General features: G+C 39.9%; 1 protein-coding gene across 2 annotated transcripts; it reads right to left on the reverse strand.

Moving 5' to 3' along the window:
• Positions 1-1079: 1079 nt before the first annotated feature.
• On the reverse strand, positions 1080-22216 carry LOC133463346 (isoaspartyl peptidase/L-asparaginase-like). 2 transcript variants are annotated; one of them, XM_061744835.1, is made up of 7 exons: positions 22156-22216; positions 18057-18252; positions 10397-10539; positions 9798-9952; positions 8501-8622; positions 5195-5305; positions 1080-2497 (listed from the first exon to the last, which is right to left on the reverse strand). In XM_061744835.1, the coding sequence occupies exons 2-7, from the start codon at positions 18241-18243 to the stop codon at positions 2283-2285; spliced, it is 933 nt and encodes a 310-aa protein (XP_061600819.1). In that variant the 5' UTR covers positions 18244-18252; positions 22156-22216; the 3' UTR covers positions 1080-2282. The 2 variants fall into 2 exon arrangements, with proteins under 2 accessions (XP_061600819.1, XP_061600820.1); XM_061744836.1 differs by lacking the exon at positions 5195-5305.

Here is a 22216-nt window from a genome sequence, read left to right on the forward strand (position 1 = left end):
GACCGGAAACAGGAAGGTTTAGTTCTGTTCTGTCTTTTTGCACATCGTATGTAAACTTCTGGTTTCAACTGTAACTGTAGCCACATTTACAGGCTTTCCTGCTCCTGAAGCAGTCCAGGTTGTTCAGAATAAAAACCACTAGAGCCACAAAATCTTTAAACATTTACAAATTTATCAAAACATTTCCAAAATGTCTCTCTCTGTATGATAGGGTACCGAGTACCGGTAATTTTGTATCTCTAATTTGGTCAATACAGGAGTCCGACTATTGGGGAAAACAGCATCATTGTATGCAGAGTTGGGTAGTAACGAGTTACATTTACTCCGTTACATTTACTTGAGTAAGTTTTGGGAAATTTTGTACTTTTAGGAGTACTTTTGAATCACTATACTTTTACTTTTACTTGAGTAGATTTGTGAAGAAGAAACTGTTCCTCTTACTCCGCTACATTAGGCTACGTTGAGCTGTTACTTTTCTTTTATCCCTTTTATCCACGTACGCGTCAATCTCATGACATCACTGGGTGAGTTTCTATGAGTTTATGGGCTTGTTCTAGTTCTGCCTGGTTAAAAAAGAAAAGTAAAAAGGCTGGAAATTTTGTGCTACTTGTGCTTAATTTATTTTTTTATTATGTTATTTTATTTATTTTATTATTTATTAAAGTACTTGAATTTACTTTAAGATTATTTTAATTTAAGCTATTTTTTATTTTTTATTAATTTAAATTTATTTTATTGATTTAATTTGCCTGAAGATGATTATTTTGTACTTTTGTCTGTTTGAATGGTTGGGTTAAAAAAATAAATCAGACGTTACTCAACAGTTACTCAGTACTTGAGTAGTTTTTTCACCAAGTACTTTTTTACTTTTACTCAAGTAATTATTTGGATGACTACTTTTTACTTCTATTTGAATCATATTATTCTGAAGTAACAGTACTTTTACTTGAGTACAATTTTTGGCTCCTCTACCCAGCTCTGGATCTTGGGTGGCAGTAAACACTTCAGGGTCTCGGTCAGGACACTTATACGCTGCAGGGGAGTTTAAATGATCACAGAGTCCAGGAATAAAGTTTCAGCTCTTTATGAGTTCTGTGCTCTCATTACAACTGATTTGTGTGTGTGTGTGGTTATTGAATCATAAACACAACAATACTGGTTGATTAGAAAATAAAAGTACATATTAAACATAAACATACCCTGAGCTGGATATATCTCTAACACGATTTCTGAAATTACAGCTCTGGATGAGTTATGAAATTAAAGTCAGCATTAATCAGTTATCACAGAACGATCATTAAGATATGCAGGATAAGTAGAATAGAGAGTGCCACTGATAAAATAGCCTTCAGTGAGTCCTGTATAAACATACGTAAAAGTGTAACACATGTAAACAACTCTGAGCTGATCGACGTCTGTGGTGCGTTTAAGGACCTGAAGACTGTGGGAATTTTCATGTGCGGCATAAACTTTAGTACAATCATTATTGGTTCTTAAACATTTAAAAGTGTAGAGTATTAACGAGACTCGGGTTAAAAAGAAACATGTCAAACTATAGTCCTACTCAAAGGAGGGAAACACCCACAACATCATTAAAGACACATCATTAAAGGTAGGGTAAGCGATTTCTAGATAATGTTGACATTTGAAACGGAACACCAACAAAACACAAGAACTAGCTCCTTGCAGCGCCACCCTCCAGGTTAACAGGTGACCTCTACGCTAGCATCAAATAAAGAATATTTGACCAGATGGGTGTTTTTCTACTGTTGTTTCCACAGGGTTGTTAATCAGTTCTAATATTAGAAGTTGTCATCAGTTTATAACTAATGAAATAGGGTTTATTTGAACAAAATTCCTTCACTTGACGAGGGTGAGCAGCTGAGTTGGATCTGACAGGCTGCCATGACAACCTAAATTCTGTAAAGCTAAAGTGTCTTATTTACAGGTGTTTAAGCCTCGGCACCAACAGTCCTCTGGGTGGCATGTCTGCCTGCAGTCGATTTCACAACCAGCTTGAATCATCCAGATTCTAATTTTCTTCATAATGACTTTTATATTAAACACATTTAATTGTAAATTATTTCATTTCTAATCTCGACTCCTAGAACGGTTTAAAGAGAAGGCTGCACCTCCGGACCTCCAGGCCTCCGGACCTCTAGAGATCCAGACCTCCACCCCTCCAGACGTCTACACCTCCAGACGTCTACACCTCCAGACCTCCAGGCCTCCTGACCTCCAGACCTTCAGACGTCCACACCTCCCGACCTCCGGCCCTCCCGTCAGTGAGGCTCATGGATGCTCTGGGTGAAGTGTTCCCCGGCGTAAAGGCCACGGTGAAGGGTGTCCTTCTGCACCGCGGCCCACGCCATCTGCAGGCTGGAGAAGCGAGCGGCCCAGTTGCCCTGGGGGTCCACCGTCACCACCCCACCCAAACCCCCCACTCTGGACTTCATGTAGGCCAGGCCCAAATCACTGGCAGCCTCTGCTGACTGACCTGAGAGCAGAAGGAGAGGAGATGATAGTCACTGCTGAACAATCCATTTCAAAGTTACATGCTAGTCAGTCTGATGTGTTGCTCTTTGATCTTCATTTTGTGCTGGAAGGATTCTTTTTAAGAATACTTTTCCATCCATCCATCCATTCTCCACCGCTTATCCATTACCGGGTCGCGAGGGCAGCAGTCTTAGGAGAGATGCCCAGACTTCCTTCACCCCAGACACTTCCTCCAGCTCTTCCGAGGGTAGTCCGAGGCGTTCCCAGGCCAGCCGAGAGACAGTCTCTCCAGCGTGTCCTGGGTCTTCCCCGGGGTCTCCTCCCGGAGGGACGTGCCTGGAACACCTCCCTAGGGAGACGTCAAGGAGGATCTGGTACAGATGCCCAAGCCACCTCAGCTGTCTCCTCTCAATGTGGAGGAGTAGCGGCTCGACTCCGAGCTCCTCCCGGGTGACCGAACTCCTCACCCTATCTCTAAGGGAGCGTCCAGCCACCCTGCGGAGGAAACTCATCTCGGCCGCTTGTATCCGCGATCTCGTCCTTTCGGTCACTACCCAAAGTTCATGACCATAGGTGAGGGTAGGGGCGTAGATTGACCGGTAAATCGAGAGCTTCGCCTTTCGACTCAGCTCCTTCTTCACCACGACGGTCCGGTACATCGACCGCATAACTGCGGACGCTGCACCGATCCGTCTGTCAATCTCCCGCTCCATCGTTCCCTCACTCGTGAACAAGATCCCGAGATTCTTGAACTCCTCCACCTGAGGCAGGACTTCTCCACCCACCCGGAGAAGGCATGCCACCCTTTCCCGGTGGAGAACCAAACCTCGGTTTTGGAGGTGCTGATTCTCATCCCTGCTGCGTCGCACTCGGCCTCAAACCGCCCCAGCACATGCTGAAGGTCCCGGTCCGATGAAGCCAACAGGACAACGTCATCTGCAAAAAGCAGAGATGAAATCCTGTGGTTCCCAAACCGGATCCCCTCCGGCCCCTGGCTGCGCCTAGAGATCCTGTCCATAAAAATTATGAACAGGACCGGTGACAAAGGGCAGCCCTGCCGGAGTCCAACATGCACCGGGAACAAGTCTGATCTACTATGCAAACCAGACTCCTGCTTCGATCATACAGAGACCGGACAGCCCTTAGTAGAGGGCCCCGGACTCCATACTCACTCAGCACCCCCCACAGAATGGCACGAGGGACACGGTCAAATGCCTTCTCCAGATCCACAAAACACATGTAGACTGGTTGGGCAAATTCCCATGAACCCTCGAGCACCCTGCGGAGGGTGTAGAGCTGGTCCAGTGTTCCACGACCGGGACGAAAACCACATTGTTCCTCCTGAATCCGAGGTTCAACTATCGGCCGTAATCTCCTCTCCAGTACCCTGGAGTAGACTTTCCCTGGGAGGCTGAGAAGTGTGATCCCCCTGTAGTTGGAACACACTCTCCGGTCCCCCTTTTTAAACAGAGGGACCACCACCCCGGTTTGCCACTCCAGCGGTACTGTCCCCTTCCTCCATGCAATGTCGCAGAGGCGTGTCAGCCAAGACAGCCCTACGACATCCAGAGACTTGAGGTACTCTTCCTCCATGGCCTCCCAAATTCCTCCCAGACCCGAGTTTTTGCCTCCAGGACCGCCCGAGCTGCGGCTCGCTTGGCCTGCCGGTACCTACTGTATCTACTGCGTCAGAAGTCTCACAGTTTGAAGTTTGAAAAAATACTTTTTAAACACCAAATTCAATTTTTATACAGAAAATAATTACAGTACATCTGAAACAAATGATTATAACAATATATTCAAGAAAAAAAGCATGTTATTGCCTCATTCAAATCATCATCTGGAAGTTTGCATCATAACTGCCGGTGTACCTGCCGATCTTCCACCCACTTTTCTCTAGATTGTCGCTACGTTTCTCCATTTTCTGTTATCTCTTCTCTTTTCTTTCTTCCCATTTTTATTCTTTGTGACAGGGGTTCGCTTTGGCCTGGGGAGTTAAATTCAGCATTCGCTTTAAAGATATCTGGCGCCATCTAGCGTTGTGAATGGGTATCATGTCTAGACCCCGAATGTGCTTTCACACCTGTGGCCCGTTTGTTTTGTTGCGATTCAGGGGCTAAATCGATACAGTTGTTTCATTTTTGGTTTGTGGCGTTTGTGTTCACAAGGCAACCGTCTGTAGCGGTTCAAAGCTGTTAACAAATGCCATGAGAACCAACTGTTCTGTCATTAGTCAGAAATGAACGGGGAAGGAGTTTCCTCTTCCGTACCCTGGGAAAAACAACTATGGAGCATCATAAGCGAGTGTGGCTAGTTTGTCTTGTGGTTAATCGGTTGCTGTGTGGATTATGTTCTCACTGCAAACAAACCGCTCCAGGTCTGGAATGGAAGCGAGCTGAGAACCACCTCTCCTAGGAGATCTCGGCTCGCTTGTTTTGTCCCACATCCGAGCGTGATTGCTGTGTTCACATATACCAAACGAACCGATCTTTAGGGGGAAACGCTCCCTGCTTCGGAACAACTGCTCCAAACGGGACACTTTTTCAGTCTTATGTCAATGAAAAAAACACCATATGATATTCAGGCCAATACGGTAACTGTCAAACCCCAACTTTGCACGTGTGTTTGTGTGTGTGTGTGTGTGTGTGTGTGTGTGTGTGTGTGTGTGTGTGTGTGTGTGTGTGTGTGTGCGAGAGACCTTGCTCCATGTGGAACAGGATGTGTCTGGCCAGCGTGACCTTCATGATGGTTTCTCCGTGGCCAGTGGTCGACACAGCTCCTGCCTGATTGTCAGCATAGCCGCCACTCCCTGATGCACACACACACACACACACACACACACACACACACACACACACACACACACACACACACACACACACACACACACACACACACACACACACACACACACAGAGTAAGCAATTAAACATTGTACACTTATTGGATTTCTCCCCACTGAACCTCAGTGAGCTGTACTTTGTTGACCCCCCCCCCAGTCCAGAGGGGGGGTCAACCCTGATCAGCCACTACAGACAACAACAACAGCAGACAGTTCTAGACAGAAACACACACATCAACTTTCCCTGCAGTCGCAGAGAAAAGCTTTTTATTTCCTTTTACATTCCCATCCTGAGCCAAACGGCAGCCTTGACATTGAGGAATGTTTCACTGCGTGAAGTTTTATAACTAATAAAGTATTTTGAGGAAATGTTTCGTCGTTGCTCTGAGGACGAATCCCATTCACCTCATGGCGTGTTATGAAACCGGAGCAATGATTAAAGTAACTGATGCCTTTTCTCTGAACCTGTGTCTCTGATCAAACCTTCCCACCACAACATCTTTGCTGATTGTTTTGGACTTTGGGGCTGAATTCCGGCTGCTGAGTCATAACTTGTCCTATCAGTCACGTATTGATAGTGACAGATTAGACAAGCCGCAAACGCAGGCCAAAGCTCCCTGCTTCTATTTGCTAAAGTGGAGGATGTTTTCATCCACTGCGACACTGCCGTACCTTTGCACTCAAATCAAAACTTTGGCTCCGGCCTGTTGCTCCTGCGGCAGTATGTCATCAGTATTAGTCAGCCGACGGGACGGTGGGGGGGGGTTACTGGTGTCTGTTGGTGGTCTGCGGTGGTTGTTAAAGACGCTGGTGTCAGAAACCTCTTTGCTGGACTATCACATGTTGAGTTGATTAAAGAAATGACTGATGAAGAAGCAGAAGTGTTGCCATCAAGACGAGTCGTATAAGGGTCAATGACGAATAAGGATTTTCAACAGGTCAATTTTAAAATAATAAAAAAAAATATCTATTGCAGTAGTTCAAACATTAAGAATGTCGTGTACACATAAATTCATATAAAACTTAAATTAAGTGATTTTTGTCAAGATGAATTGGCACTAGCCTTAAAAAAAGTCATGTGGTGCAACCATGATTCATATTAAAATTAATTAATTTCCTTAACATCTTGACATCTTTTTTTTAAAAAGTTTTCAGTATTATACAAAAATGGTTATTTTAATGGTCGCGTCACATGATATTCCATAAAATGGACATAAGTCAAACTTTGTTTGTATATTATGACGGAAATATAAATGTGTTGCAATCTTATACACTAGAAGACATTTTGGAAATCATGCCAGATAGGGCAGAACATTTAAATACATTTAGAGTGATTTCAAAAAAGTTTTCAAAACAAGAGTCATGGTCGAACGGTCACACCACATGACATTTTGATGCTTAAAACAACAACAAAATCCCAAATAACTAGTATTTTTTGTAAATTTCACGTGAGTCCATATGTGGGACAGGTAGTTCATATATATGGTATTTTTTTATCCATTTAAACCTTTTTTGAATTGAAAAAAAATCTGTTTCTCAGAAAATATATGTGTCACGTCATTGACTCATAAGCAGCTCCAAACACACGTCGTCCTTCACAACGGACCCTTTTTGAAAGGCGGTGTGGATGATGAAGCAGGTATATACCATACCACTGGCTCCAACTCATATTCAAATGTATCCACTTTAGTTATCCATCTTACTTAAAACAATATTTGATTCCATATACATCCTCATATTCTCTCAGAAACACTCAGCAACCCTTCCTTTTCGTTCCTTTGACATTTAAAGAAATTGGCAGATGTGCTTTTAAGTTCAAAGCCCCATCAGATTGGAACAACCTACCTATCAATATGAGAGAACTTAATTCATTACATCTCTTTAAAGGGGACCTATTATGGCATCTAATACCTATTTTAAACAGGCCTTGAATGTCTTAAAAACAAGCTTTTGATTGTTTTTGCTAAATAAATTAGAAATTCAGCCTCTGAGCCATGTCTTTAGCATTCCATTCTCTAACCTCATTATCTATGCAGGATTCTGAGTGGGCGGGGCTATGATAATGAGGCTCTTTGCTGATTGGCTGCCTGACGCGATGACGTGAATGACGCGATACACCGCTTTGAAAAAATGGCGGAAGCTCCGGCTGGCGGAGTTAGTTGTGGGCGTGGTTTCACGCATCGCTCCCGTCGTTACGTAACGACGGGAGCAGAATCTGAACGGCTCGTAGATCCACATCACACTGGACGGCTCATCCGGGCGGCTGTACAGACACTGCAGAATTTGGTTGATTTCCTCCTTCTCTGAGTTGGCAGGCTGAGGGGAGACCACTTTATATATGTTAAAGCAAGAGAAAACCTGTTTTTCATAATAGGTCCCCTTTAAAAACTCACTATTTTCCAATCTCAATAAACCATGTAGTTGCCTCAAGTGGTGTTGCCTTCTCATTTGTGTAATTTAAAAAACATTTTTTTTACATAATGCATCTATTTTTTCATATATTGTATAATAATGATGATGACAATGACTATTACTAATATTGTTGCTCCTGTTGTTATTACTGTGTTATATGCAGTATTTACTTGTGCTCTTTGTGTGTGGTAGGTCTTGGGGACTGGTGTGTGGGCGGGTTTGTGGCAGGAGTTTCTCGGGACGGGTCTGACCCGCCACGGAGCCATGCCCCCACCCTTACCCAGGTGATCTGTGTAGAGCTTGATTAAAAAAGGCCCAGGTCAGCGATAGTGCGTAAGTTGCAGGGGAGTTCCAGAGCCGCGAGGGGGGGCAATTGAAAAGGCTCGGTCACCCCAGCGCTTGAACTTTGACCTGGGCTCCTCCAACAACAGTTGGTTTGAGGTTCTCAATGCTCTGTCATGCTCACGCACCGTTAAAAGCTCAAATAGGGGAGGGGGGCTTTAAAAACAAACATTAAAAGTTTAAAATCAAGTCTAAAATGGACAGGAAGCCAATGGAGTGAATAAAGGACCGGAGTAACCGGAGTGCTCACGTCTTTTAGTGTTAGTTAAAAGACGGGCAGCTGCTTTCTGCACTAGTTGAAGACAGAGGACTTGGAGATGCCAACATACAGAGCATTACAATAGTAATGCTTGTTTTGAGGGCTTTCGTAGAAGTGTGTGACGTTAGACCACAGGTGTGAGGACTGACCTATGCAGGGCGTGTCCCCCACCCGGCCTTCCATCTTGTTCAGCATCCCACCGGTGGAAGTGGCGCACGCTACGTTGCCCTCTCCATCCACTGCAACTGCACCAACCGTGCCCATCTTCCCCCTGCAGAGGCAGATACACTGCAAACTCAAAATCTGAACAAGAATATTTGTCTTATTTCTAGTTAATATGTCTCATTTTTAGTAAAAACATCTCATTACACTTAAAACAAGACTCATCACTGGAAAAAACAACAATTTTCACCTAAAATAAATAGAAAAATCTGCCAGTGGAACAGGATTTTTTTTTACTTGTAATGAAAAGATAAATCTCGTTCCACTGGCAGATTTTTCTACTTATTTCAAGTGAAAATTTACTTGAAACAGGTGAAAATGGTCAAATAACAAGTTATTTTTCTGGTAATGATTCTTGTGTAATGAGGTTTTTTTGACAAAAAATGAGACATTTTAACTAGAAATGAGACAAATATTCTTGTTGAGATTTTGAGTTTTTGCAGTGTAGACAACACAGCCCAATAAGTTCAAGGTTCTTCCCGAAGAAAAACACTAAATACAAATATAAAAGTAATCATAAATAAATTCCAAGAAAATCTGTAGTTAATGCAGAAGATTTAAAAGTAAAATAGTTTATTTTGCTCTGTTAGTTTGGACATAACTGGGACCAGGAAAGAGACAGGCAATGTGATGTCTGCAGTTAAAGTCACGTTTTGTTTCCAATGTTATAGAGGTGAAATGGTTTCGATGCAAAACAAAAAAACACAACACATTTCTCCACATGACCAACCAGCTGCAGACGACCACAATCCCACCTGATGTACGTCACCAGCACGCTGAAGGGACGTTGATATTAATTATATGTAGGCGATGCATTTCGTTTATAATACATTTTAGGAAAAGGTGCTTAACAACGCTTAACTTCCTTAACCGTAAGTTATCGAACAGTTGTTAATCCAAAAACTGCGCTCGTTGTTGTAGCTGCAATAAATCACACCATATCTTCCCTGCAGGAATTTTAGGAATTCATTCTATCCTCTTTAAAAAGACGACAGTCTCTGGAGGCCCCATCTTTTTAAATACCGGGTACCTGACTTCCACTCTTATCTCCTATCTAAAATTGTTACTGTGAAGCACTTTGTGGTTTCTGTCTGCGAAAGGCAGTGCATGAATACATTTTTCTAACTGACTGCGCTGCAGGTGAAGCTTTTCTTTTCACATTTTTGACGTGCTCTGACATGCTACACAAACAAGAAAATGCTGTACGACTGTGTGACGCCTCACATTTGGCACTCCACAGGGTTGGCGTCTGGGGCCAGGTTCTTTTCCCAGCGCATGCGAGAGTACTGGGTGATGAGGGAGTCCATGGGAACCTCCGGGACGCCCATGGACCGGGCAAACTTACTGGCACCGTCGGCTGTCAGACACACGTGGCTGGTCTAAAGGAAAGATCAAAGATCAGACGTTAAAGTTTACAGAGCAGATTCATGGAGTGGGCTCTGAGGTGCCCGACCTACGCTGCTGCCACACTCAGTATCCCTCTGTTGGGTCTTAAATGTTTTAAATGAGTGTCACTCTGGTTCTTCAGACATGGTTGTTTACACCTACTCACTCAACTACATACTCACTCACCTACATACTCACTCCGCAGTTTTGGGGGACAGATAGTCGCAGTAGCCTAGTTTCATGGACCTGGAATGGTTGCTGTTTGTGTCTCTGCCTGTTCTCGTGTCTGTTTGTTTTTTCCCTTACTAATCTCAAAAGCTTGTGTGCCCGTTGTGCGTTTCCCTGTTTTTCTCGTTTCAGACTTGCAGCGGATGTCACCCCTCAGGGGTGAACCAATCAGAAAAACAAAGCGTGGTGCAGCCATTTAGCCTCCGTACCTTGTCCATGACCAGTCGTGCCAGCTGAACGGGGTTGGCTACGTTGCGTACCGCAGACACGGCACCGCTGCCCAGTGTTTTCCCATCCATCACAATGGCATCCATCTCCACCTCCCCCCTGATGTTTAGCACCGAGCCACAGCCTGGAATATGATGGAGAAATTGACTATCTGTCAGGTTTTAATCAGCGGATCACACCTTACACTTCGCAGTGCCGACTGAAACAAACAAATATGGAGTCAAAGTTTTGACGGAGCTCTGGTTTGTTTCACTTTAAATTTCCACGGTGCACATTATATTCACATCATCCACAAAAAAAGAAACAAAATAGTCTCTCATCTCACAACCACCCTCCGGTATATAAAGACTACCGGCAAAACCATCCATGATAAATTAAAGGGTGTATTTGTATTTGTCTCTTAAAACCATTCAATAGTCCAAAATACTTCCTACATTCCCTTCTGACCATTTATTAAACCCATCAAAATAAAAAACACTAAGGCCACGTTTACACATATGTTTACACATTTACAAAAGCGGATATTTCCCCATTTACGTTTTGAAAAATACCATAATTTACACAAACCCGCATAAATAGCTGTTAAGGTGCTATGAGCAGCCAAACCTACAGGGGGCAGTGTAACGAGAAGATAAAGTCATGCTAGCCAACAAGAATCCTGGAAAAAAACATCAACAAATGACACGAGTAACTACAGTGGCCAAATAAATTGTAAACACGGGTCGCACACATGACGCTGGTGACGTTTCTGTCTCATAATGTGACGTTCTGAAGCCTAAATGTACGTTTCCCTCTGTTTACAAGCAAACTTGTAGATGGAGTTTTTGCAAATCTCCACTTTGGCCGGAGTTTTCAGAAATGATCGTTTTTGGTGACTTTGAGCTTCGTTTTCGTGTATGGGTCAATGACGTGACACCTATATTTTCTGAAAAACAGATTTTTTTTTCAATTAAAAAAAGGTTTAAATGGATAAAAAAAAAGCCAGATATATGAGCTACCTGTCCCACATATGGACTCACTTTAATTTTACAAAAAATTCTAGTTATTTGGGATTTTGTTGTTGTTTTAAGCATCAAAATGTCATGTGGTGCGACCGTCTGACCATGACTCTTGTTTTGAAAACTTTTTTTGATATCACTCTAAATGTATTTAAATCAATCGTCTGCCCTATCTGGCATGATTTCCGAAATGTCTTGTAGTGTATAAGATTGCAACACATTTGTATTTATATTTCCATCATAATATACAAACAAAGTTTGACTGATGTCCATTTTATGAAATATCATGTGGCGCAACCATTAAAAAAACTACCATTTTTGTATAATACTGAAAACTTGTAAAAAAAAAAAGGAAATTACTTTATTTTAATATGGTTGCACCACATGACCTTTTTTATGGCTAGTGCCAATTCATCTAGACAAAAAACTCCGAAATCACTTAATTTAAAATGTTTATATGAATTTATGTGTACACAACATTCTTAATGTTTGAACTACTGCAATAGATATTCTTTTTTCTATTATTTTAAAATTGACCTGTTGAAAATCCTTTTTCGTCATTGACCCGTAAACGAAAGGCCAAAATGCATGAAAACACCACAGTTTTTGCTACGTGTAAACAGGGCCTAAAAAAGCAACTAGTAAACTAAACACTTCTAGCCCAAATCACCCACCCCACACCCTCTCTCTCCTCAGGCCGTTTGGTTAGTGCCAGCCAAACTAATTGAGCACACCAGGCCTTCATCAGCCACACAGAGAGTGGTTAGAAGAAGCAGAACAAAAATACTGAAAACAAATCAGCCCAAAACAATAGATACAGAATAAATTTCATATGGAGGAAAAAATGAACGAATGAATGATGTGGCCCAATACTGATCACCTGCTTAGTGAGGTTTTTCTTAGTTTTTCTCTTTTCCTGCTCTGCTCAGCTGGTCTCCAGCAGGAGGGTTCCCCCTTATGATCCAGGTCCTGGTCCAGGTTTCTTCCCTCCTAAAGGGGAGTTTTTCTTGCCACTGTTGGATTAAGGTTTTTCTCCCACTAGGGGAGTTTTTACCTGCCAGTGTTTATGTAATAATTGCTCGGGGGTTTATGTTCTGCGTTTCTGGAAAGATCCTAGAGACAATTTCTGTTGTAATAGACGCTATATAAATAAAATTGAATTGAATTGAATTGAATTGAATTGAGGGGATGTGTGCTACTATGGAAGGTATTTCTGGGAAATACTAGGTTCCCACATGAGTCACTAACTTTTAGATCCAGCTTGAGTTACGGTGACTTGAAGTAGTTGTTTTCCAGTAAGCCTTCATCAGTCTCTCACAGTTGTTGTAGAACTTAGCGATCAATGTCCTCATGAATCTCACTCATGTCTGTGAACCCAGCTCAGCTCTGAAGGTGCCAACTCAGCATTTTAATCGGGTTGTGATCAGTTTCAGCCAAGGCAAGGCAAGTTTATTTGTATAGCACAATTCAACACAAGGTAATTCAAAGTGCTTTACGTCAACATTAAAAGCGCCAAGACACTGGAAGCCAGTGTAGTGATTTCATGACCGGTGTGATGTGGTCCAGTTTCCTGGTGTTTGTAAGGACTCTGGATCAGCGTTCTGGATCAGCTGCAGCTGCCTGATTCATTTCTTGTAAAGATGCCATTGCAATAATCCAACCTACTGAAAATGAATGCATGAATAAGTTTTTCCATGTCTTGTTTAGACAGAAAAGATATTGAAATTAGTAGAATTATTATAATGATAGCAATGACTGAAAATATATTACTAAGGTATGGTATTATTAGCGCTATTATAGTGTATTAGTATAATTATAGTGTTATTAATATACCGTATTTTCTGGACTATAAGCCGCTACTTTTTTCATAGGTTTTCAACCATGCAGCTTATACAAAGATGCGGCTATTCTGTGGATTTTTCTTCCACTGCTCGGGGCGCTCTAACCAGAATTAGAATCAAAACTAAGACAAAATAAATGCAAAGAAGAATACGCTACTTCTTCTTTAGCAGATAGAAGTAAGTAGAAGCAGATTTCAAACAGATAAATAGATAAATAAATACTGGTTATTTTCTCTTGGTTCTGTCCCGTTTTAATTTTTTTTTTAAGTTGCTGCCGTGTTAAAAGACACTGTTAGGAAAGGATCTATTTAGGTACAAACATGTACATCATTTATAGTTCAAAATCCTTCTGTACATGTAGTAAATATCTAATCTAACAACATAAATATCTGCGGCTTGCATATCTTCTTTTTTTTTTAAATAGAGCGGATGCGGCTTGTATGCAGGTGCAGCTTATAGTCCAGAAAATTCGGTATTATAATATTATGCATACCGGTATATAACTGAAGTGTGTGTTAGTGTGTGTGGTTATTGTTGTTGTCATTGTTGTTTTTATTATAAGTGTAGTTATACTAGGAATGTATGACTGCATGTATTTATGTCTTAGATGTTATCATTTATGTAATATTTTATGTACTTTATGGACCCCAGGAAGATTAGTGGTCGCCAAGGCGGTAGCTAATGGGGATCCATCCAATAAACAATAAACCAACCCCTTAATTAAGCCAAGCTTCAGCCGTCAGGCCGAATGTCCTCACGCTTGTCTCTGAAATAAAAGGGTGTGTTTGTAATCAGCTCCAATGACGGCAAGGTGCTGAAATGCTGTCTGGTGTTCAACAAACATGAAAGCTGGGCATCAAGACTCAACATCTCCACCTCGGTCTCATCTGTGTACGGGACATTGATTTGTTCAGATGTACTTTTGCAAACTTTAGTTATCCTTCATTGTCTTTTTATAAAGAAGAGGCTTTCTTCTTGTACTTGTTCAGTCTGCTAACTGTGCTGACGTGCTCTTAAGTATTTAAAATGCTGGACGAGTCCTGTAAGGTCTAAATTTAATGTAGCTCTTGGGTCTTTCAGAGCTTCTCTGGCAGAGGTGTCAAGTAACAAAGTACAAATACTTTGTTACCTTACTTAAGTAGAAATTTTGGTTATCTATACTTCACTGGAATAATTATTTTTCAGACGACTTTTTACTTTTACTCCTTACATTTTCACGCAATTATCTGTACTTTTTACTCCTTACATTTTAAAAACAGCCTCGTTACTCTATTTCATTTCGGCCTTTAAAAAAAAAAACTATCCAGTTAAATTGCTCCATCCGGATAGAGTGAATTTGGTTGTGGTTGTTTCAGATGTTCTTGTCCAGTTTTGTTCTTACATCCGTTCCCTCAGATTCCTGCAACTAAACTTGGATGTACATTCCAATAAAGGTTAGGATAAATGATAACATGCCTCTGAACTTTGACTTTTTGCACCATTACAATACTTATAGGCAACTAGTCATCATATCTCCTGCTCTCTGAAACACATGTTAATACTCAATAGTACACATATATGCTTCTTTAATATATTTGCATTATACTAAGATGCATTCATTTTCAATGGCTTTTGTCCTTAATAGCTTTATTCCCCTTACATTACTTTTACTTTCATACTTTAAGTAGTTTTGAAACCAGTACTTTTATACTTTTACTTGAGTAAAAAACTTGAGTTGATACTTCAACTTCTACAGGAGTATTTTTAAACTCTAGTATCTATACTTCTACCTGAGTAATGAATGTGAATACTGAAGACACCTCTGTTCTCTGGACACTGCACGGTCTGAAAATGGGAAACATTTGCTGGGACCTCCATCCCTGGGAAGTACGGAAGAGTATTAGGGCCATGCAGGTGAAAAATATATTTGAGAGAGGAAGATTTTTTTTTATTGTGCACTTCGGGAAAAAAGTCAAAATGTCGAGAAAAAAGTCGAAATGGCGAAATGAATGTTGAAATACAATTCGAAATTTCGCCTTTTTTTTTTCAACATTTCAACTTTATTCACAAAATTTTGGACTTTTTTCTCGAAATTGTACTTCAACATTAATCTCGACATTTCAACTTTTTTCTGGAAGTGCATAAGGAAAAAAAAATCTTCCTTCTCTAAAATATTATTTTTATTTTTCTCCTGCCTGGCCCTAATACTCTTCCGCAGGGAAGACTGTCACCTGTCACGCATGATGGTTTTACTTGTGAAAAATATTTCTGACATTACAGCGTTGAACTCTAATTATTTGGAGGACGACGGATGAAGATGTGTGAGCATGAGGATCAAACAGCCAAACACAGGTATTAAACTCCTTTAGTGGAGACCCAACCTTTGAATAGTCAACTTTTGATCGTTCACACGTCTGCTTGTCTAATCACGTGAACCCGCCATCGTCCTCTCCTCACTGGACCGGCATATCAGATGCAGCCACACATCTGCCTACGAGTGACTCCACTTCAAAACGTGGACAATTTGTCACGAGGTGTCTATTTGAAATCACCCTTCTGAAACAAAAACCTTTCACATGAACAGTTGTGTTTGTGTAGATTCTGAAACAGACATTTCCTGTGTACAAGTGAATGACTTTACGGCGCTTTTCCACTAGCACCTACTCAGCTCGACTCTCCTCCACTCAGTTTGGTTTTTTCCCACTAGGGGTCTAACGTGCAGAGTAGATACTTTTTCTGTAACTATTCTGCCGAGGTTCTAAGCTGCTGAGTCGGCTGTATCTGACATCATCACACTACAGGCCACCGATTGGTCGGGGGGTTGGAGTCAGACGTTTGAATCAGGAGGAGGAAATCAGAGAAAGAGACTCTGACGGATTCTTGTTCATTTTATTCAACAGACAATGGCAACAAAAGTCTGTTTCATGATCCAACTCTGAGGTGCAGATGTTCATAAACCTGGTGCTGAGGAGAGAATTAAAAAGGGATCTAGACCAGAGGATTTCAACTGGTTTTGTCCCAGTCCCACCATTATAACCAAGAAGCAACTCGGGGACCACTGCTTTTTGGGATGTTTGTTTTATTTTGCACCTTGCTTTTAAATAAGAGTATGAGCCTATATAGGCTATTTATTAGCATCAGTGTATATTTTTATTTTTACCTTTTGCTATAAAAAAAACAGTCAATTAAAAATTAACAATAGGAAGCCAAGACTGCTTATAATATTAAAAAGTTCACTCTCACTCATTTGACATAATTTGGATGGGTAAATTATTCACAAAAATGAATAGTAAATGGAAAATAAATTGAGTCTAAAGAATAAATATATATTTTTTTAAATATTATTGTTTTCCATTTACAATTTCACGGACCACCTGCAATACCGCCACAGACCACCAGAGGGCCGCGGACCACCGGTTGACAAACCCTGATCTAGATGGGTGATAAGGAACGACCAGATCTATCAGGAGCTCTGTCTCTTCATAGCTGCTCACGGCTCCAGCTGACTTTTCAGCAGCGCAGAGACAAACGGAAGTCACCGCTTGAAGCTTCTTTCGCTCTCATTTTTAACTTGATATTGAACACAAGCCACTAGGGGTGTGACAATATATCGTGCCACGAAATTTCGCGATACAAAAACGTCACAATACGTGTCGTGGAGGTGACAAAGTGTATCGCGATATTGTGTTATTAATATTAATCCATTGTGTTGACTAGAAACGCGCATCCGACCGCGACCGCACCTCGACCCGCGGACCAAAATCTTACTCCACTCAGAAGAAACTAGTCCCGTTTTGTGGTCCCGTTTTGAGCTCTGAACTTTTACTAATGTAAGGCTGGTGTAGAGTTAAGCCTTACCTTATTAAATTAAACCTTTTTCGGGTCGTGAGTAGGAGAAACACGCAGGCAACTTGTCCGCTCAACAGCGTAGGATTTTAGAGCATCAACACAGCACCTAGTGCTGTATCACTCCGCCCAATCTAAAACAGACTAATCACTACAGATAAACTGACTAGTGTCATTATAGTCCCTGATTTACATCAGAATATAAAGAATATATTTATAAAATAATGAACCCTGAATTACCAAAATAAACTTCTTAGCAAAAATAAATCTCCTCTTACACTTATGAGGTGAGCATGAATCAATCTTTTTTATGATGTAAAATTGTATGTATTTATTTACTTTTATTTATTTAATTTTAGTTGTTAAATTAGAAAGAAAAAAGTCAAATCATACATGAGAGAAACTATTCAGTTTGTGGCTAAATATTTGTACTTGTCTGAAACTGAAGATGCATAATGCAAACCTGACATTTACTTTTAGTTCAGTTTGTGGAAAATGTTTGGCCTGGCTTTCTCTTTAAAACTTAAACAGTTATAAAGAATTACAAACTGTAGCAATAGGGCAAACACACAGCATTGTTTTGTATTTTGTGTCTTTCAAATAAAAGACAATTTTTCCAGTCATATGTTCCTCATTCAAGGTTGTTAAAAAATACTGCTATAATATCGTATCGTATCGTATCATTATCGTGACCTCAATATCGTGTATCGTACCGTATCGTGAGATTAGTGTATCGTTACACCCCTACAAGCCACAGACCCAGCAGCACATCTATCATCTCCTCCAGGTTCTACATCTTTAGTGTTGTTGTCTTCTTCGTTTAGATCAAACAATCAAATACGTCACAGCAGCTTCACTCCAACCTCCTACTTCTGATCCAGGTGCTGAATTGTTATGGAAAAGAAACCAGGTCGAGCTGAGTTGAGTAGAGCCGAGTACTAGTGGAAAAGCGCCATTAGTCTCCCCTGTGACGATACCTGCATTGAAGGAGGGGTTGTTCTCCAGCTGGGTCACGGCCTCCACCACGGCGTCCATGCTGCTGCCCCCCCCCTGCAGGACCAGGTACCCGGCCCGCGCTGCAGAGCTCACTCCCCCGGTGGAGAGTTCTGAGCGCTCCTTAGGGATGTGGCCCGCTCCTCCGTGCACCACCACCACCGGAAACATGGCAGGGACCTGGAACAGAAGCTTTATTAGTAAAGCCTGGGAGCGGTTTTCACCTGAGATGTTGATTTTTATCACTTAATCGAACTTCGTGAAGATGCATTTTTACACTGCAAAAACTCCAAATCTTAACAAGAATATTTGTCTTATTTCTAGTTAAAATATCTCATTTTTAGTAAAAAAAATCTAATTACACTTAAAACAAGAGTCATTACCAGAAAAATAACTTGTTATTTGACAATTTTCTCCTGTTTCAAGTAAATTTTCACTTGAAATAAGTAGAAAAATCTGCCAGTGGAACAAGATTTATCTTCTCATTACAAGCAAAAAAATCTTGTTCCACTGGCAGATTTTTCTACTTATTTCAAGTGAAAATCTACTTGAAACAGGTGAAAATTGTCAAATAACAAGTTATTTTTCCAGTGATGAGTCTTGTTTTAAGAGTAATGAGATTTTTTGGACCAAAAATGAGACATTTTAACTAGAAATAAGAAAAATATTCTTTTTAAGATTTTAGGTTTTTGCAGTGTAATTCCTGCAGGTAAAGTGACAGTTTATCTGTTCATCCAAGGAAATAAAACAGGATGAACATGACAACTTATCCAAATGTTCTTTAAAACATAGAACCTTCTCACAGCAACACCAAACTGCAACATAAAGTTGAGATAAACGCCTAAATACGATTAAATACAGTTCATTGACCGACCACTAGGAGCCGTCTCCAAAAGTAGATCCCCTCGCCCTCTCAATGTTAAAATTACAGAGCTAAATTTCACATCCAAGACAATTATAGGAGGTGAATTTTTATTTATCGAAGCATGTTACATAAAGCAACAAATATATGCAGCAACCTGAGAACAGCAAAACATTATCAATCAATACAGTTTTCAGGAAATCAATCAGAGATTGGATTAAGAGAAGGTTGATTAAATATACTTTGTCTGGGCTTGTCACCAAATAGTACATGTTGAATGCTCAACTTAAAGGAAGAATCAACTTTAGCATTTATAAAATTATTAAGGTCAATCCAGAGAATATGAGTATATGTGCAATTCTAGAATAAGTGAGATATTGTTTCATCCACATTACCACAAAAAGAACAGAGTGTGTCAATGTTTATCTTATATTTAATAAGATTGGTCTTGACTGGATAGCATCTATGAAGTATTTTATAAGTAACCTCTCTTACTTTGTTTGTAATAATACATTTTTCTTGACAAGACCCATGTGTTTTTCCAACCTCATTATAAGTTATTGGAATAAGTTATTCCAGTAGAAAACTGCTGCAGGTTTAGAAACAATATCTCTCTGTATAGTATATCTAATGCAATGATTCGTAGCTTTATCACTTAGTAAAGGACAAATATTACCAACATCAGGATTCATTTAAATCTGAATCATAGACCGTTGCCATTTAACCCTCACCTGCCACTCAAACCTGGTTACCATGGAAACCTGTCGCTGCAGCCCCTCAGGAGTAGTTTTATTTATTTATTTATTTTTGCCTTTAATTTATGTGTTAATCTTGCATTGTTATACTTCATAATATGGGCATTACTTCACCATGGAATTATAGCAATATAACAAGGATATATGTGTGTATTTCTGTTTTTTTTTGTTTTGTATTTGTTTTTTGTTACTACATTTATCTATGCATTTGTTGTTGTGATGCATTTTTGCTTGTTTGCTAAAAATATCAAATATATGCACCGTGTTTTTTTTCTCAAAAAAAGGAAAAAAAAAGAAATAAAAAAATTTGATCACAAAAAAAAGTTTTAGACTCGCGCGCGCCGCTATGTAGTGAAGTAGAACTATGTAGCGGCGAAGTAGTGCTGGTGATTTGCGCTATTTAAAACAAGTGGAAACCTATATATGTCATGAAATATATACAAATATAAGAAACCACGCTGGCCTGGTGAGCAGCGAATTAAATGGAACCTCGTGATCCTCGGAGATGAACACTGCGGTACAGCCAGCCGTCATTCGTAAGGCTGGTTTATGGTTCCGCGTTACACCAACGCAGGCGGCGTAGGGGACGCGTCGCCGCTTACCCTACGCCATGGGCTACGCCGTCAATTTAACGCGGACCATAATTCAGGCTGTGCTTGCGTGATCAAATCAGCCGCTCCTACATTGCATGTGCGCTCCTTTTTCATTCTTTACGGCAAATGAATGATAGCGGTTCAAAAACAGAAAGATATGAAGTACTGAGTTTGAGATAATGCAGATATTTTTGTTTCATATATTTCTTTCATTACCTTGATGACACCCATAATTACACCGTAATATGTACACACTCTTACTATAAAAGAAAATGATAAAACACTTTTTTCTTTTTTTTTACTTCAGGTTCTGTGTTGGAGAGACTGTAAAAATTAATTCTTCCATAATTTCACCTAATACCTCACATAACTTTCTTCAGGACTACTATATTAGTTGTGAGGAGAGGTATATGAGGTATTAGGTGAAATTATGGAGGAATTAATTTTTACAGTCTCTGCAACACAGAACCTGAAGCAAAACAGGTGATTGACCTTTGTAGAAAAGTAAAATGTTTTAAAGTTTAGGTCTTAATATTTCAATATTTGTACAGTTAAATTGTTTGACATTCAGTGTGCTTGTAGTGATTGTAGTCCTAAAGAGAGGTATGTGGGGTATTAGGTGAAATTGTGGAGAAATACATGTTTACAGTCTCTGCAACACAGAACCTGAAGTAAAAAAAAAAAAAAGTGTTTCATCCTTTTCTTTTATAGTAAGAGTGTGTAAATATTACGGTGTAATTATGGGTGTCATCAAGGTTATGAAAGTACGACAGAGTATCAGGGCCAAACTAAGACCAAAAAAAAAAAAAATGGAAATTACGAGAATAAAGTCATAATGTTGCGAGAATAAAGTCGTAATAGAATAAAGTCGTAATTTATGAGAAAAAAGTAATATTATGAGAATGAAGTCGTAATTTATGAGAAAAAAGTAATATTATGAGAATAAAGTCGTAATATTATGAGAATAAAGTCGTAATTTACGAGAAAAAAGTAATATTATGAGAATAAAGTCGTAAAATTACAAGAATAAAGTCATAATGTTGCGAGAATGAAGTCGTAATAGAATAAAGTCGTAACATTACAAGAATAAAGTCGTAACATTACGAGAATAAAGTCGTAATTTATGAGAAAAAAGTAATATTACGAGAATAAATTCGTAATATTATGAGAATATAATTTATGAGAACTCTAACAGGAAGAGCATCTTCTCCCTGTGTTAAAATGAGGAATATTGAGCATCTAGTGAAGTTCTATTTATATATTTATAATATATTTAATATTAAGATTCTCGTAATATTACTTTATTCTCAAAATATTACGACTTTATTATCATATTATTATGACTTTATTCTCGTAAATTCCATTTTTTTTTGTCTTAGTTTGGCCCTAATACTCCGTCGTATGAAAGAAATATATGGAAACAAAACATACCTGCATTACCTCAAACTCAGTAATTCATATCTTTCTGTTTTTGAAGCGCATTCATTCATTTACCGTAAAGAATGAAATAGAAGCGCACACGAAATGTAGGAGCGCTGGTTTGACTGCAGTACTTAGATGAACAGCAGGTGATCTGCTTGGACCCAACCATAGTGGGTTAATAACACACTAAACTGCCCCACAGTTAAAAGCACCAAGCTTCCTGTAATATAAAACTCATATCGTGCATTTTTATTTGTTGTTCGCTTTTTCAGAAACCAACACTTCCTTCCTTATGACCCATTTGTAATCAGATTAACATGAAGCGAACATTATGAGCTCCCTGGTGGCATATTAACGACGTAAGTCAGCGAAGCAATACACCTAAAAGGAACAAATATAGTACAACAAACGTGTAGTCAGTTCATAATGACAACAGAAATGTCAACCTCACCAGAATAAACAGTCCGAGCTCAGAAAGTTTGCTGTCAGAGACTGCACGTCCCGGATATGAC

The sequence above is a fragment of the Cololabis saira genome, chromosome 17 (assembly GCF_033807715.1).
Source record: "Cololabis saira isolate AMF1-May2022 chromosome 17, fColSai1.1, whole genome shotgun sequence".
In the NCBI taxonomy this organism is placed as follows: Eukaryota; Metazoa; Chordata; class Actinopteri; order Beloniformes; family Belonidae; genus Cololabis; species Cololabis saira.

Coding starts and splice junctions, on each gene's coding strand:
- LOC133463346 (XM_061744835.1), bottom strand. CDS start 18,243: ATGTTTCCGGTGGTGGTGGTGCACGGAGGAGCGGGCCACATCCCTAAG. Junction 5,306..8,500: donor GGGGGACACGCCCTGCATAG/GTCAGTCCTCAC, acceptor TGTGTGCATCAG/GGAGTGGCGGCTATGCTGAC. Junction 2,498..5,194: donor CCTGTTCCACATGGAGCAAG/GTCTCTCGCACA, acceptor TTCTGCTCTCAG/GTCAGTCAGCAGAGGCTGCC.